This window comes from Scyliorhinus torazame, chromosome 14 (genome assembly GCF_047496885.1).
Source record: "Scyliorhinus torazame isolate Kashiwa2021f chromosome 14, sScyTor2.1, whole genome shotgun sequence".
Classification (NCBI taxonomy): domain Eukaryota; kingdom Metazoa; phylum Chordata; class Chondrichthyes; order Carcharhiniformes; family Scyliorhinidae; genus Scyliorhinus; species Scyliorhinus torazame.
Window position 1 is genome coordinate 195,987,650 of NC_092720.1, and position 17,507 is coordinate 196,005,156.

Here is a 17,507-nt window from a genome sequence, read left to right on the forward strand (position 1 = left end):
AAAAACTATCTATCTTTATCCTAAAAACATTTAATGAAGGGGCCTCAACTGCTTCACTGGGCAAGGAATTCCATAGATTCACAACCCTTTGGGCGAAGAAGTTCCTCCTAAGCTCAGTCCTAAATCTACTTCCCCTTATTTTGAGGCTATGCCCCCTAGTTTTGCTTTCACCCACCAGTGGAAACAACCTGCCTGCATCTATCCTATCTATTCCCTTCATAATTTTATGTGCAATTAACCTCCATATGTAATATGTAATTAACCTCCAATTTACAGATAAAAGAGGCCATCACACTCTGTAATGGGCTAAGGGCTGGTCAGATAAGAGTGTCCCGGAGGACAATGGATCTTGAGTGAATCACCGGCTTAACAAGTTTAATCTGAATGGGACTGTCATGTGAGGGTACCTTTAAGACATGGAATTTTAAGCAATGTACCTTTAAGAAAACAGTGATGTCAGAGAGTGGGTGGGGCTGAGCTCAGGTCAGCCATTTTGCAGTTTAGTTTTGCAGTTTGGAGGAAAACAGCTTGTGTGTGTCTGTGTTTGCAGTGAGCTGTGATGTCTGCCATAAAAGACCATCTCTGGATTATTTGGGTGATTTAAACTTATAATAGTGAAGCCTTTAACCTGATGTGATACTGTTTAAAGGTGTTAAGTCTCTTGGAAGTTTGAAGGAACATTTTAAGGAGTTATTTACTGTTGCAATATTTTCTGAGTTATCTTTGAAGTAAGGGGTGTTAAGAGATGCAATGTTTATTTAAGATGTTAAGTTGAGTTCATGGAATAAACAGTGTTTTGTGTTTAAAAATCCCACGTGTCCATAATTGTAATCCCACACCTAGGGAAAAAGCCGTGTGCTAGGAAAAGCAACAAATCCATTGAAGGGAGAGGTTGGTTGAACTCCATGATACATTTTGGGGTTCTGAAAATGCCTCGCCCATAACAATTGGGGGCTCGAGGGGGATAAAAGTCTATCTATTGGATTGGCTTTTGTGAACTTAAGGGCAGTGAAGGATTGTTGCTTTTCCGGTGTGGTATTTTAGTGTTGTGAGCAATGGCACTTTCAGAGGCTCAGAAGTTTTTGGGGGTGGAGAATGTCACACGTAGTACTTTACGGACAGAAACAAAAAGCAGACTGTTAGATTTAGCAAAACATTGCAGTTAACATTACCTGACAAAATACAAAAAGATGAGGTAAGTATGGCGGTGGTTAAGCATTTAAAGTTGCCTGAGATAGAGTTTGACTCATTGGAAATGGCAAAAATTCAGTTGCAAATTAAACAAATGGAACATGACAAAGAATTAAAGTGGCTTGTAAGAGAAAGAGAGAGAGAGGAAAAAGAAAGAGAAAGAGAGAGAGAGGACAAAGAAAGAGAAAGAGAGAGAGAGGAAAAAAAGGAGAGAGAAGAAAGGAGAAAAGAAAGAATAGCCCTAGCAGAACAAAAAGAAAAAGAAAGGGAGATACAGATTAGGGAAAAAGATAAAGAGAGGGAGTTTGAACTTCAGAAAATGGCCATGAAACATGACAATCAGTTAAAATTGGCAGACGTAAAGAGAAACGTACAGTTGGATGATAGTGATGAGGATAGTGAGAAAGAGCGTCATAGTCGAAGGCTTGGTGGGAATCTATTTAAATGTGTCCAAGCATTGCCAAGGCTTGACGAGAAGGAAGTGGAAGCCTTTTTCATTTCATTTGAGAAGGTAGCTAAACAAATGAAATGGCCACAGGACATGTGGGTGTTACTTATTCAAACAAAGCTGGTAGGTAGAGCTAGAGAAGTCATCACTACCGGAGGTGGTATCTGGAACGTATGAGGAGGTGAAGAAATCCATCTTAAGTGCATATGAGCTAGTGCCTGAAGCTTACAGACAAAGGTTTAGAAATTTAAGGAAAGAATTTGGTCAAACATACATGGAGTTTGAAAGGTCAAACAGAGTAATTTTGATAGGTGGATAAGGGCTTTGAAAATAGACCAAATGTATGAAGCTCTAAGAGAAATTATACTTTTGGAGGAGTTTAAAAATTCAATTCCTGATGTAGTGAGAACTCATGTGGAAGAACAGAGGGTTAAAACTGCGAGATTAGCAGCGGAAATGGCAAATGATTATGAATTAGTTCATAAATCAAAGATTGGTTCCCGACATGAGTTTCAGCCGGTGAGGGATAGAAACTGGGGACATGAGAAATACTCAAGTGGTAAAGGTAAAGGTGATCTGATGGGAGACAATAAAGAGAGTGTACCTCAGATTTTTTTAAAAATCCAGACGGGTGGAAAAGAAATTAAAGGTTTCAGATGTTTTCACTGTAATAAACTAGGCCATGTAAAGTCACAGTGTTGGTGGTTGAAGAAAAGCACTGGGAAGGCTGATATGGTAAAACAGAATAAGACAGTAGGGTTTGTTAGAGTGGTAAAGAAAAACCCAAGGGAAGCGAAGGAGGTGCAAACGATTGTACAGCCTGTTCAAGAAGTAATTGTTAAGAAGGTGTCAGATGTCTTTAAAGAATTTACTTGTGGGTAAAGTTTACTCGTGTGTATCAGGAGGAGCAGGTAAAGAAGTCACAATTTTAAGAGATACAGGGGCTCGTCAATCTTTAATGGTAAGAGATGAGGAATTATGTAGTTTGGGAAGAATGTTGCCAGAAAAGGTGGTGATATGTGGAATTCAGGGTGGGAGGAGTAGCGTTCCATTATATAAGGTAAGGTTGGAAAGTCCAGTGAAGAGTGGTGAAGTGGTAGTAGGAGTAATAGATAAACTATCTTGTCCAGGAATACAATTTATCTTGGGTAATGATATAGCTGGATCGCAGGTGGGTGTGATGCCTACTGTGGTTGATAAGCCAGTGGAAAATCAGTCAACTGAAGTGTTGAAGGACGACTATCCTAGGATTTTTCCAGATTGCGTAGTAACAAGGTCACAAAGTCACAGGTTAAGACAAGAGGAGAAATCAAAGAGTGAAGATGAAGTTGAAGTGCATTTATCAGAAATGATTTTTGATCAGATGGTTGAAAAAGAACAAGAACAGGTGGAGGATGAGGCGGATATTTTTAGTTCAGGAAAATTGGCGGAGTTACAACAGAAAGATGTAGAAATAAAACGGATATATCAGAAAGCATATATGGAAGAGGAATCTGAGAGTATACCAGAGTGTTATTACCGTAAAAATGGTGTCTTGATGAAAAAATGGAGACCTGTACATATGCAGGCGGATGAAAAGTGGGCAGAAGTTTATCAAGTAGTATTGCCGGTAGGGTATAGAAAGGAGGTGTTGCGAGTTGCACATGAGGTACCAGAGGCAGGTCATTTGAGAATAAGGAAAACTCAAGCTAAAATCCAGAAACAGTTTTATTGGCCTGGACTACATAAAGATGTAGTTAAATTTTGTTAATCATGTCATACATGTCAAGTGATAGGGAAACCTCAAGCAGTGATAAAACCAGCGCCCTTAATACCCATTCCAGCATTTGAGGAACCTTTTGCAAGGGTCCTATTGTGTAGGACCGCTAAAACAAAAAGTGGGAATCAATATCTTTTGACTGTAATGAATGTGTCTACTAGGTTTCCAGAGGCCATTCCAGTATGTAATATTACAGCTAAAAGGATTGTGGAGGAGTTACTTAAATTCTTTACTTGATATGGACTACCCACAGAAATTCAATCGGATCAAGGGACAAATTTTACTTCAAAGTTATTCAAAGAAGTTATGGATAGCTTAGGAATAAAACAGTTTAAATCGACTGCGTACCATCCAGAATCGCAGGGAACGTTAGAAAGGTGGCATCAGACATTAAAGACCATGTTGAGGGCGTATTGTCAAGATTATCCAGAGGATTGGGATAAAGAAATCCCATTCGTATTGTTTGCAATTAGGGATGTACCTAATGAGTCTACCAAATTTAGTCCTTTTGAACTAATATTTGGTCATGAGATACGAGGACCACTTAAATTGATTAAGGAAAAATTGGTGGCTGAGAAATCGGAAATTACACTGTTGGATTACGTGTCAAATTTTAGGGAACGATTAAATAGAGCAGGTGAATTGGCTAGACAACATTTGAAAGTTGCACAAAGTGTGATGAAACAGGTAGCGGACAAGAAATCCAAAGTTTGTAGTTTTGCCAGTGGGGATAAAGTTTTAGGTTGTTACCAGTGGTAGGGGAGCCTTTAAAGGCTAGGTTTTGTGGACCGTATCAAATTGAAAGGAAATTAAGTGAGGTGAATTATGTGGTGAAAACACCAGATAGAAGGAAGACTCACCGAGTGTGTCATGTGAATATGCTTAAAAGGTACTTTGAAAGGGAAGGAGAGAAAAAGTAGGTTTTAATGATTCTAACTCAAAGTGACGAACCAAATCCAGATGACTGTGAATTTGACACATCTCAAATTAAATTGGAAAATGAGGATATTCTTAAAAATTGGGATGAATTGTTAAGTTACCTTCTGGAGGAAAAACAAACTCACCTGAAAGAGTTATTGATGTCACATGACCAGGTTTGTAGATATAAATTGAGAAGTACTAAAATGGCTATACGTGATGTAGATGTGGGAAATGCTGTTCCTATCAAACAACATCCATATAGACTTAATCCTTTAAAATTGGCACAGATTAATAAAGAGATTGAGATTATGCTTAAAAATGGCATAACTGAAGTGGGTTGCAGCCAATGGAGCTCACCCATAGTGATGGTACCTAAACCAGACGGTACCCAACGGTTGTGTGTGGACTATAGAAAGGTGAATGCAGTTACAAGAACGAACTCTTATCCTATCCCACGTTTGCGGGATTGCATTGTGAAATTGGGACAATCTGCTTTGATTTCCAACTTCCAGACATGGAAAGAACATTTAAAACATCGTATGGAGTTCTTCGATCGACTTCAGGTGGCGGGTTTGGTGATGATCCTAGCCCAAGTGAATTTGGAGAAGCCCAAATCACTTTCCTTGCGGAGTTTCCGTTATCCTCAAGACAAAAGGGAAATAATGAGATGTTTTAGCATGAGTGGATTTGATCGAACATTTGTGCAAAGGTTTTGTGGCGTGATTACTCCACTGATGGAATTGCTGAAGAAACGTAAAAAATTTAAATGTACAGCGGACTTTCATCAGGCATTTGAAAGCTGTGATCACCAATGTTCCTGTATTGGAGAATTGCAAGGACTCTGTGGTCAGATTGAACTAAATTATCTGATTCTGAAGAGAAATGCCGAGGAGTAGAGGAATGGATGGATCGTGCAGAGTGTTTGTTCAAAGAGACTGTCAATCGAGAAGGATTTCGGTTGGAGGAAGAAGAAAAATGGACTATATTATTATACCTGTTTGCACATGTTTTTATTAAAAAACGAAAAGGTATATTTACTGTGTACATTTCTTAGTAGATGGTGCGAAAGTGAAAAATGAAACCATCTTGAAGTTGATGGTTTATTTTTTATTCTTGGGGGAGGTGTCATGTGAGGGTACCTTTAAGAAATGGATGTTTAAGCAATGTACCTTTAAGAAAACAGTGATGTCAGAGAGTGGGTGGGGCTGAGCTCAGGTCAGCCATTTTGCAGTTTAGTTTTGCAGTTTGGAGGAAAACAGCTTGTGTGTGTCTGTGTTTGCAGTGAGCTGTGATGTCTGCCATAAAAGACCATCTCTAGATCATTTGGGTGATTTAAACTTTTAATAGTGAAGCCTTTAACCTGATGTGATACTGTTTAAAGGTGTTAAGTCTCTTGGAAGTTTGAAGGAACATTTTAAGGAGTTATTTACTGTTGCAATATTTTCTGAGTTATCTTTGAAGTAAGGGGTGTTAAGAGATCCAATGTTTATTTAAGATGTTAAGTTGAATTCATGGAACAAACTTTTGTGTTTAAAAAACCCACGCGTCCATAATTGTAATCCCACACCTAGGGGAAAAGCTGTGTGCCAGGAAAAGCAACAAATCCATTAAAGGGAGAGGTTGGTTGAACTCAATGATACATTTTGGGGTTCTGAAAACGCCTCGCCCATAACAGGGACAATGTAACTCAGGCCAGGTTTGGGTGTATTCCTCTGACTCAGTGGATACCTTCAGTATCTTAACCCCCAAATTGTCCACTATATCTTTGATCCAATTTCCTAACACCTTTCTATAGTAACAAGACAAAATGGCAAGATAAAAGAATAGCCCAATCATCAGCAAGTCCAATGGCACATTGATTGCTGTTCAACAATTCAATTATCTCACGTTCTCTGCTCGATTTAAGGCCATTAATCTTAAAACATTAACTATTGGGAGTTAAAGTGGTAACTGGAGTGGCAAGGCAGACAAATTTCCATTTCCAGCTTCTTGAGTTTTGCTGATGAATAACTCCAATCTTTTGAAGCCTTGGGCTGATATTTGGCAAGTAAAGTTCATGCCACCCAAGTGCCAGGCAATGACAATCTCCAATCAGCAAGATTCAGTGGCATTATCAATGCTGAATTCACCCACCATCAACGTCCAGGGGCTGGTTTAGCACAGTGGGCTAAGACAGCTGGCTTGTAATGCAGAACAAGACCACCAGAGCGGGTTCAATTCCCGTTCCAGCCTCCCCGAACAGGCGCTGGAATATGGTGACTAGGGGCTTTTCACAGTAACTTAATTGAAGCCTACTTGTGACAATAAGCGATTATTATTATTGTTAGCTGTGGTTTACCATTGACCATAAAACTGAACAAGATTAGCTATATAAATACTGTGGCTACAAGAGCAGGTTAGATACTGAGAATTCTGTGGCGAGTAACTCGCCTCCTGACTCCCAAACGCTGTCCACTAGACACAAGTCAGGCGTTTAATGGAATATTAATCCACTTCCTTGGATAAGTTACACTCAAAGCTCAAGACCATCCAGAACGATTGGCACCCCATCCACCAACATAATGTTCACTCCCCTCCTCCACCAGTGCATGGTGGTAGCAACGGTTCTTTTGACAGCACCTTTCAAACCCACGGTCTCTTTTTAAAATAAATTTAGACTATCCAGTTCTCTTTTTGCTTTCCAATTAAAGGGCAATTTGACGTGACCAACCCACCTACCAGCACATCTTTGGATTGTGGGGGTGAGACACGTAGACACTGGGAGAATGTGCAAACTCCACATGGACATTGACCCAGGGCCGAGGTCGAACCCAGGTCCTCAGTGCCGTGAAGCAGCAGTGCTAACCAGAGCCCTAAAACCCACAATATCTACCACATAGAAGGACAAGGGCAGCATATGCCTGGGAACACCAACACATGAAACTGTGCCATGCAACCCCCCCGCCCCGTCCCCTGCAACTCCCCTCACCCAAGCCACACACCAACCTGACTCAAATATGGAAAAGATGTTGTTCCTTCACTGTCACTGAGCCAAAATCTGGGAACTCCTTACCCAAGTCCAAAGATGTGAGGTTAGATGGATTGGCCATGCTAAAATGCCCTTAGTGTCCAAAAATGTTAGGAGGGGTTATTGGCATAGGGTGGAAGTGAGGGCTTAAGTGGGTTGGTGCAGACTCAATGGGCCGAATGGCCTCCTTCTGCACTGTATGTTCTCTGTTCTATGTAAGCATTGTGGGTATACATACACTTTAAGGACTGCAACAGCCCAGATATAATACCCATGCCAGCAGCCATGCAACTGTTTCCAGCAAGAGTAAGAGCCATGAGAATAGAAGGGGAGAAATTGGAGAGAAAAAAAAACTTCAGTACTCCTGGAAACTGCAGGGTTAAAGATATAGCACCAACCTTTCACTGTGATGTTACAGGGTCCTGCGAGGTTGATGCTCACGGTCGCCTCACTAATCGGGTTGCTCACTGTGCAGTTGTACACTGTCTTGATAGCATGTAGATACAGAGTCATTTCCAGCGTTCTCCCATTGTCAGTCACCTGGTGTTGCCTTCCAGTTGTGACCACCTCTGATTCTCTCCACCAGCTGTAACTCAGGTCACTGTTGTTTTCCAACAAACAGCTCAGGCTAACATTACAGATCCAATTGGAGAAGACAGTGTTTATCTGTATTCTTGGATTTGATACACGTTCTGTTCAAAGAAAAACATTGAAAAAGTTCATGATACAACAAGATATAAAAGGTAGGAATATTAGTGAATGTGTTTCCCAATCATGGTATAATGAAACTTGTTTGATCACTTTGGTGGGTCAGTGAAGGATATCCTTAGTTGGCCTAAGTTTGATTGATGCTACTGACTCTCCGGAAGGGAGCTTTATGATCAATAGCTACGAGCTACTACTTGGCCAAACAGAACCCACAGATTCAGCAGCAACCCACCTGCTTCAACGTGACCTGCTCTATCATAGAATATCTATGATATATTCTACATTTTTAGTCAAAAATCTTGGAACCGCAACCCAACAGCACTGTGGAATTATCTTCACTATAAGGGACCGCAGTCACAAACAACACCCACCAGCATCTTAAAGACAATTATGGATGGGAAATAAATATTGTCCTTAATGACAATGGCCACACTCCAAGAATGAATTAAAAATAACATTAGTGTATGTTGTTTTATACTCTGTCATACTTCCTTAGTGTCCACCTGACCAGTGTAGATTCACACTGCTTCTTGACCATAACAATAACTACTTGCACATATATTGCACCTTTAATGAAATGCCCCATTCACCAAAGAAAAACTGATACAGATCGACATAAGGAGAGATATTGGCTGGAATTTGCCAGCCGTTGGGATTCTCTTTTCCTGCTGGCAGCACATATCTGCCCACGGTTTCCTGGTGGAGTGGGGTGGATTCAATGGGAAATCCCATTGACAAGCAGCGGGAGATAGCATCCCACCGCCAGCAAACGGCACGCCACCGAGAAACAGGTGGCTGGGGGACCAGAGACCGTCCATTACGACAGGTGACAGAGCAACATGGTGGCACAGTGATTACCACTGCTGTCTCTTAGTGCCAGAGCCCTGGGTTCAATTCCGGCCTTGACGGTATGGATTTGGCGCCCCGTGTCTGCGTGGGTTTCGTCCAGATGCTCTGGTTTCCTCCCACATTCCAAAGATGTGCAGGTTAGGTGGATTGGCCATGCTAACTTTCTCCATAGTGTCCCAAGATATGCAGTTGAGCTGGAGTTACAGGGATAGGGTGAGGAATTGGGCCTAGGTAGGGTGCTCTTTCAGAGGGTCGGTACAGAATTGATGTGCCGAATAGCCTCCTTTGCATTGTAGGGATTCTATGGCCCAAAGCTTATTCAAAGTGAGTACAATAGTCTATTGGTTATATGACTGGATGAGTAACCCAAAAGCCTGGACCAATGCGCTGGTGCTATGAGGATGCCTGGCATGGGCGTGTGGTGAGTGGAGCCATGGGCAGGATGAGGGTATGAGCTGAAGTAGATATGAGCCTGCTAGAGATGTCAAGGTGTGTATGAGTGTGGGCAGTGATGCCCCTTGAGGTGGATGTGCAAAAGGATCAATGGGAATGTGTGATGGGCCGCTGAGTCCATGAGGCACGAGTACCAACTATGGACCGACCCTGGCAGCACGGATGGGATCATTTGTCCTTTTCCTGCACTGGGCGTTGGAACTCGTGTGTTGAGTTAACACCCACTGCCTCCCAATTCGGAGTGGTGAAGTTGGTGGGATCAGTAGCCAGAGTGGGGGTAGAGGATTTCATGGTAGACCTCAACTTCCAGAATGGTGTCGCTGAACTTGAGAGCAGCAGTGTGCATTCATTTTGGGGCTAACTCCTCGCTGTGTATCAGTCCTGGTTTATGCAGGATGAGCCGGGAGTGCAGGAGGCGAAAGAGGCCAAGGATGAGCCGGGAGTGCAGGAGGCGAAAGAGGCCGATATTCTGGCCTTTGCGTCCCTGGTAGCCCGGCGAAGGATCTTACTCATGTGGAAGGAAGCGAAACCCCCCGGAGTGGAGGCCTGGACAAACGATATGGCAGGGTTCATAAAACTAGAACGGATGAAGTTTGTGTTGAGAGGATCGGTTCAGGGGTTCTCCAGGCGGTGGCAACCGTTCCTTGACTATCTCGCGGAACATTAAGGGAAAATAGATCAGCAGCAGCAGCAGCCCGGGGGGGTGGGGGGGTGGCAACCTGTTTGTTCTGGTTGGGGTGGAGCACTGTTTTTTGTTACTTTGTTAGTTCACTATTTTATTTAAATAATGTTGTCTATTAGTTATTGTGTTATCTTTTTTGTTGATTTGTAAGATGGAAAAATTGTGTTTGAAAACTTTAATAAAATATATATACTTTTTTAAAAAGTCCTGGTTCATGCAATTACACTTTAAATATGGCAGCTGGGACATAGCAGCAGCGAGGTTACGGTGTGGTGGGCGAATCCAGCATGTTTCCCGCAGATAAATACCTAATCATCGCTAAGGCAGTTGATAGGGCGAGGAGACCTGCCATTGAGAATGGTGGAAAACGTGGCCATCTTGGCACTTAGTGCAGTACGCACTAAATATTTTGTAAAAATAAAAGCGATCTGAAATGTTACGTTTGTAAAGTCCATATGGAAGGGAGGCGGATGTCTCAAGTTGTGCTCGTGAGGGGTGCCATTGAAGACATGATCGTGCCATTTCTGCAACTTTTTTTAAGATGGGAAATTTAATTCAAGAAGTAGGTGCCCTCTTTGATTGAGACATATTTGAAAAAGGCAAGATTGGTCAAATAATATTGCCTCATCATAGAAACCGGTCAGTTCTGCCTCTACCAGGACAAAAGTGTGCCTTCACTAACTAGAAAACGTGGATTAATTGAACATTTCCAACAGCACATTTAAAAAAAAAATCTCCATCCATCTGCAGAGGGGCAGCTGGATTCTGATAGATATTTGTGATCTCTCACAGCTCCAATGCCCTCACAGAACTGTAAATTGGTGGCTGACTTTTTATGCCAATGAGCCCATTCCCATGATTTGGGATAGAGTTACCATTGGCCAGTTAGAGGTTTAACTTCTTCAACATTTTTGACAACCCCAAAGCAGTTCTTCAGGAAACCTATCCTTTCTAATATAGTATGGCTAGGCTTGGTCTCATTTCCCTCAGGTTTAATGTTGCCCTTTATATGCACTGAATATATTAATGAAACTCTTGTGACATTCTTCCACAATTCTTATGGTAAGAATTGCTTTGAAATTCCATCCTAGCGAATTGTACTATTATATATACATACATACATCTCAAAAGTCAGAATTCCAGGGAATATTTCCCTGGCTCTCACACAAACACACAAAAATATAGGTGGGTTGGATGGCACTTCGGTAGAGGAACCAGTCCAATTTTCCTACATTAATTTAAATGTTAATAAAATACAGGTTCCTTTACAGGCCTGTATACAAACCTGTCTGATTTTTTAATATTCACCACCCATGTGATCCAGGGCACTTGGGCACAGATCCAGGAATATCTGCTCAATTACCTTTAACTAGGAGTGTTAGGTCCGAGATGTACTTTTTAAATTAAAGTGAATTTACCATAAACCCGTAGTTCCACCTTTTCTTCGTAAACATCCTGTTCTGATCTTGCATTAACTTCATACAGGCCTTGGTCACTTTTTTGCAGGGTCTGTATTTCCAGGCTGTAGTCTGTGAGGTTTAACCAGATTCTCTGTCCAAAGTCATTGTGACAGTCTACTGGGTTGTGTCGGGCTTTCGTACACACTTGAATCTTTCTCCCAGCGGATGAGTTTCTGAAGTCCCAAGTAACCATCAAAGGGTCTGCCCATGGTAAATTTAATGATAACCTGACCGACTGCCCCCAAGTCCCATTCACCAGGCGTTGCAAAGAATTGGGATTCCCATCCACCTGTCCCAGACCTAGAACATAAACAGAAGGACAAACAATGAGTGTCTTTGTTCTGATTTGTTTGTATCTGTCATCCTACTACATGACTTCCGTTTTTGCAGTCCCTGAACTGAAATACATCTGAGTTTGCACAAGTACTGATATCGCATCAATTAGAACCCAAGGCTGTTAAAGTTAGAGAAATCTGCAGTGGGAGAGTTTCACTCAACCCTTGTGCCTAAATCAGCGACTCAGAGCAAAACATAAACACACAAAATGAAAAATTTGCGCCTTCCAATCACTTTACAGCCATTGAAGTACTTTGTAAGATAGCCATCATTATAATTTGGGAAATGCAACAGCCAGTTTTCATTCAGTAAGCTCCGACAAACAACAGTGAGATGATGACCAAATGTCTTGTGTCAATTATGTTGGTTCAAGAATAAATATTGATCAGAACACCAGGGCAAGCTCCCGTACACTTGCAAAATAGTGCCAAGGACACCTTGCATCTAGCCAGGAGGACAGACGGGGTCTTACTTTCATTGTTGTCCTATTGAAAGACTCCACCTCAGACAATGCAGTACACCCCCAATACTGCGCTGGAATGTCAGCCCGGACTTTGTGCTCTACACTCAAGAGGGAGTATCAAAACCAGCATATTCTTAGGAGACAAGAATGCTGTTACTTGCCAAATCACGTGGCCATAATGGGTGAACAATGGCATAAATACACTTTTTTAATAGAATGATAGGAAGGCATTTGAAGCCCAAAATGAAATTTGGGCTGTGTGGGAGCTTAAAGAATTAAAAAATCTGTGTCAACCCACCAGCTCACCAGTTTTGAGGGAGGTGGAACAAGAGTGCAGCAGCGAACAAGCAAATTAAATAATAATAATAATCTTTATTAGTGTCACAAATAGACTTACATTAACACTGCATGAAGTTACTGTGAAAATACCCTAGTCGCCACACTATGGTGCCTGTTCGGGTACACTGAAGGAGAGTTCAGAATATCCAATTCACCTAACAAGCACATCTTTCGGGACTTGTGCGAGGAAACCCATGCAGACACGGGGAGAACCTGCAGACTTCGCACAGACAGTGACCCAAGCCGGGAATCGAACCCGGGCCCCTGGTGCTGTGAAGCAAAGTGATAACCACTGTGCTACCATGCCGCAAGTTGGTAACATTGCATTGATCCACTATTTTAAATTTAACTCTTGACTATTCAGATTGTCCGGGTCTTGGCAGCAAAAAGGAACGTGAAGGCAGCTGGAGGATGTGGTATTATCAGGTGTTGCGGTACCTAAGAGGCTGATGACCATTGGTTAAACCTAGGAATTTACCATTGGCTGTTGATGCGTAGCTCCGCCTGCCGGTGCCGTCCCAGCGGCCTTCACTTTCTGTGCCAAGGCTACTGGGGAACAAGTTCTGGTCGATTAAAGCCTTCAGTTATGAAATCACTGTCTTGAGTGTAATTGATCGTGCATCAATTTAATCGACTAGACTTAAGCTGGAAGGATGGATCTCCGAATCAAACCGGAGTGCCTACAATTCAACCCCCACGCGGACAACTCGCCTGCAATCTTTAAACACTGGCTGGCGTGCTTTAAAGGCTACCTCGAGACGGCCGGAGGTACCCCCTCAGAAGGACAGAAAATGCATCTCCTGCACTCAAGGGTCAGCCCTGGGATCTACACCCTTATCGAGGAGGCGGAGGACTATGATGCCGCGATTGAACTGTTAAAAGGACATTATATCCGCCCTGTAAATCAGGTCTACGCACGTCACCTGCTTGCAACTAGACGGCAAAGCCCCGGGGAACCGTTGGAGGATTTCTACCGGGCGCTACTGGTGCTGGGCCGAAACTGTGGCTGCCCGCAAGTTTCAGGGAGCGCGCACGCGGAACTTTTAATCAGGGATGCTTTCGTAGCAGGTATGAGCTCCTCAGTGATCCGCCAAAGACTCCTAGAAAAGGACACTCTGGGACTTAGAGAGGCACGGGCCCTGGCAGGGTCCATGGACATAGCCTCCCAAAACAAGCAGTCCTATGCTCCCAACCGCGTGGCGGCCCCCTGGGCTGCGTGGCACCCCGCAGCGGCAGCCCCACAGACCTTCCCCCTTATCCCACAGGCCTGCGCAGCGAGACGGCCCGCTAATGCCGCCGGGCCCCGCTGTTTCTTCTGCGGGCAGGTGAATCATCCCCGCCCGCGCTGCCCGGCCCGCACCGCCACCTGCAAAGGGTGCGGCAAGAAGGGCCACTTTGTGGGTGTCTGTCAGGCCCGCGCCGTGGCCGCGGTCTCCAGCGACTCCGGACCGCCGCGGCAACCCCCCCCTTCAGGCCCTGACCGGCCATCGCTCACCACACCCCCTATCCTAGGGCCACGTGCGACCCACGGGCGCGGCCATCTTGCCCCCCGGACACCATGCTGGACGGGTGGGCGCCACCATTTTGTTCATCCCCATCGCCATTTTGTCCATCCCCGACCACAATGTGCGACCCATGGGAGACGCCATCTTGTCCCCCAGCACGGCCGACTACACGCTGCCCAATCAGAACTCGCAACTGCTTCATCTGGCCTCGGTGACGCTGGACCAAAGTCAACCTCGGACATTCGCAACAGCAACAACGACGGTCTTCATCAACAGCCACGAGACGTCTTGCCTGATTGACTCTGGGAGCACGGAAAGCTTTGTTCACCCCGACACGGTAAGGCGCTGTTCACTTATTACCCACCCTGTAAACCAAAGGATCTCCCTGGCCTCCGGGTCACACTCGGTGGCGATAAAGGGGTTCTGCCTGGCGAACCTCACTGTCCAAGGCAGGAGATTCAACAATTTCCGCCTTTATGTCCTGCCGCACCTCTGCGCGGCTACCCTCCTGGGGTTGGTCTTCCAATGTAATTTGCAAAGCCTGACCTTTAAATTCGGGGGCCCTATACCCCCCTTACTGTCTGCGGCCTCGCGACCCTTAAGGTCGACCCGCTTTCCCTGTTTGCGAACCTCACCCCGGATTGCAAACCCATCGCCACCAGGAGCAGGCGGTACCGTGCCCAGGACCGGACCGTCATCAGGCTGCTGAGGGAAGGGGTCATCGAAGCGAGCAACAGTCCCTGGAGAGCTCAAGTAGTGGTGGTAAAGACCGGGGAGAAACATAGGATGGTCATTGACTAGTCAGAGCATCAACAGGTTTACACAGCTGGACGCGTACCCTCTTCCCCCGTATAGCTGACCTGGTAAACAGGATCAACAGCAATACAAGGTCTTCTCCACGGTGGATCTCAAGTCCGCCTACCACCAGCTACCCCTCCGTAATAGTGACCGCAAGTACACTGCCTTCGAAGCAGATGGGCAGCTCTATCAATTTTTAAGAGTTCCCTTTGGTGTCATTAATGGGGTCTCGGTCTTCCAGCGAGAGATGGACCGAATGGTTGACCGGTATGGCTTATGCGCAACGTTCCCGTATCTGGATAACGTCACCATCTGCGGCCATGACCAGCAGGACCACGACACCAATCTCCGCAAATTTCTCCAGACCGTGAAAATCCTTAACTTAGCGTACAATAAGGATAAATGCGTATTTAGCACCGACCGTCTAGCCATTCTAGGCTGCGTAGTGCGAAATGGAGTTATAGGCCCCGACCCTGAACGCATGCGCCCCCTTATGGAGTTCCCCTCCCTCACTGCATCAAGGCCCTGAAGCGCTGCCTCGGGTTTTTCAGTTATTACGCCCAGTGGGTCCCTAACTACGCAGACAAAGCCCAACCCCTAATCCAGTCCACAACCTTCCCCCTGTTGACGGAGGCCCGCCAGACCTTCAGCCGCATCAAAGCAGACATTACAAAGGCCACGATGCGCGCCATCGACGAGTCCTTCCCCTTCCAGGTCGAGAGCGATGCGTCCAATGTAGCTCTAGCGACCACCCTCAACCAACCCGGGCAGGCCCGTGGCCTTCATCTCCCATACCCTCCGTGCTTCCGAAATTCGCTATTCCTCGGTCGAAAAAGAGGCACAAGCCATAGTTGAAGCCGTGAGACAGTGGAGGCATTACCTGGCCGGCAGGAGATTCACTCTCCTCACGGACCAACGGTCGGTTGCTTTCATGTTCGATAATGCACAACGGGGCAAGATTAAAAACGACAAGATCTTGCGGTGGAGGATAGAACTCTCCACCTTCAACTACGAGATCTTGTACCGTCCGGGGAAGCTAAACGAGCCTCCTGATGCCCTGTCCCGTGGCACTTGTGCCACTGCACAAGTGGACCGCCTCCACGAGGATCTCTGCCACCCGGGGGTCACTCGTTTCTTCCACTTCATCAAGCCCCGCAACCTGCCCTACTCCATCGAGGAGGTCAGGACAGTCACCAGGGACTGCCAAATCTGCGCGGAGTGCAAACCGCACTTCTACCAGCCAGAGAGGGCGCACCTGATAAAGGCTTCCCGTCCCTTTGAACGCCTCAGAATGGATTTTAAAGGCCCCCTCCCCTCCACCGACCGCAACACGTATTTCCTGAACGTGATTGACGAGTACTCCCGGTTCCCATTCGCCATCCCCTGCCCAGACATGACCGCAACCACTGTCATCAAGGCCCTCCAGGGTATCTTTACACTGTTCGGTTTCCCCGCGTACATACAGTGATAGGGGGTCCTCCTTTATGAGCGACGAACTGCGTCAATTCCTGCTCAGCAGGGGCATTGCCTCAAGCAGGACGACCAGTTACAACCCCCGGGGAAACGGACAGGTGGAGAGGGAGAATGGAACGGTCTGGAAGATTGTTCTACTGGCCATACGGTCCAAGAATCTCCCAGTCTCCCGCTGGCAAGAAGTCCTCCCGGTGGCCCTCCACGCCATCCGGTCGCTGCTCTGTACAACTACCAATCAGACACCTCATGAACGTCTCCTTGTTTTCCCCAGGAAGTCCTCCTCCGGGACCTCGCTCCCAACCTGGCTAGCGACACCCGGACCCATCCTGCTTCAGAAGCACGTGCGGGCGCACAAGTCGGACCCGTTGGTAGAGAGGGTCCACCTGCTGCACGCTAACCCCCAGTACGCCTACGTGGCGTTCCCTGACGGCCGGCAAGATACGGTCTCCTTACTGGACCTGGCACCCGCCGGAACCCCACGCGCACCCAAACCATTACCCCCACCCCCACAGCACCTCACTAGAGGGTCAGTACTCCCGCCGCTCCTGCCTCGGCCCGCCCCCGCCGCCCCCGTGTCAACCGTTTGCCCCAACAGCGCCGCCGGGGTGACGAAGCTGCCAGGGAGGCCGAAACCATGCTCCCGGAGTTGCAACCACCTGGACCCCCACCAGAATCACCACCGAAGCCCAGACGATCCAGAAGGACGACCAGGCCACCCGATCGACTGATTGCTTCGCTGTGACTTTAACCGTGAACAAATACTTTGTAAATATTCTCGACAGCCCTGTAAGGAGGTATCACGGTACCTCCATAGCTGATCATACCATGTTAAAGACGACTGTTACCACTGGCCACCACCCCCGCCGGACTCTTTTTTAACAGGGGGTGAATGTGGTATTATCAGGTGTTGCGGTACCCAAGAGGCTGATGACCATTGGTTAAACCTAGGAGTTTACCATTGGCTGTTGATGCGTAGCTCCGCCCTGACAGGCAGAGTGTGGGGGCCGGTGCCGACCCAGCGCCCTTCACTTTCTGTGCCGAGGCTGCTGGGGAACAAGTTCTGGTCAATTGAAGCCTTCAGTTATGAAATCACTTTGTCTTGAGTGTAATTGATC

The 17,507-nt window shown here is 45.8% G+C and overlaps 1 protein-coding gene and 1 long non-coding RNA gene across 4 annotated transcripts in view; one reads left to right on the top strand and one right to left on the bottom strand.

Annotated features, from left to right (window-relative positions):
- Positions 1 to 17,507, top strand: part of LOC140390321 (uncharacterized) — a 95,765-nt gene that overhangs the window by 64,537 nt on the left and 13,721 nt on the right. The gene's annotated exons all lie outside the window — the stretch shown is intronic.
- The window catches only part of LOC140390320 (SLAM family member 9-like), a 65,935-nt gene that overhangs the window by 14,914 nt on the left and 33,514 nt on the right, over positions 1 to 17,507 (bottom strand). For all 3 annotated transcript variants that reach the window (XR_011934608.1, XM_072475379.1, XM_072475378.1), the window contains exons 2-3: positions 11,437 to 11,778; positions 7,725 to 8,018 (exon numbers count right to left, since the gene is read on the bottom strand). Coding sequence is in view for 2 of the 3 variants with exons in the window: in XM_072475379.1 (XP_072331480.1) it covers positions 7,725 to 8,018; positions 11,437 to 11,778 (636 nt within the window). In the remaining variant the exon portion in view is untranslated. The remainder of the gene's footprint in view (positions 1 to 7,724; positions 8,019 to 11,436; positions 11,779 to 17,507) is intronic.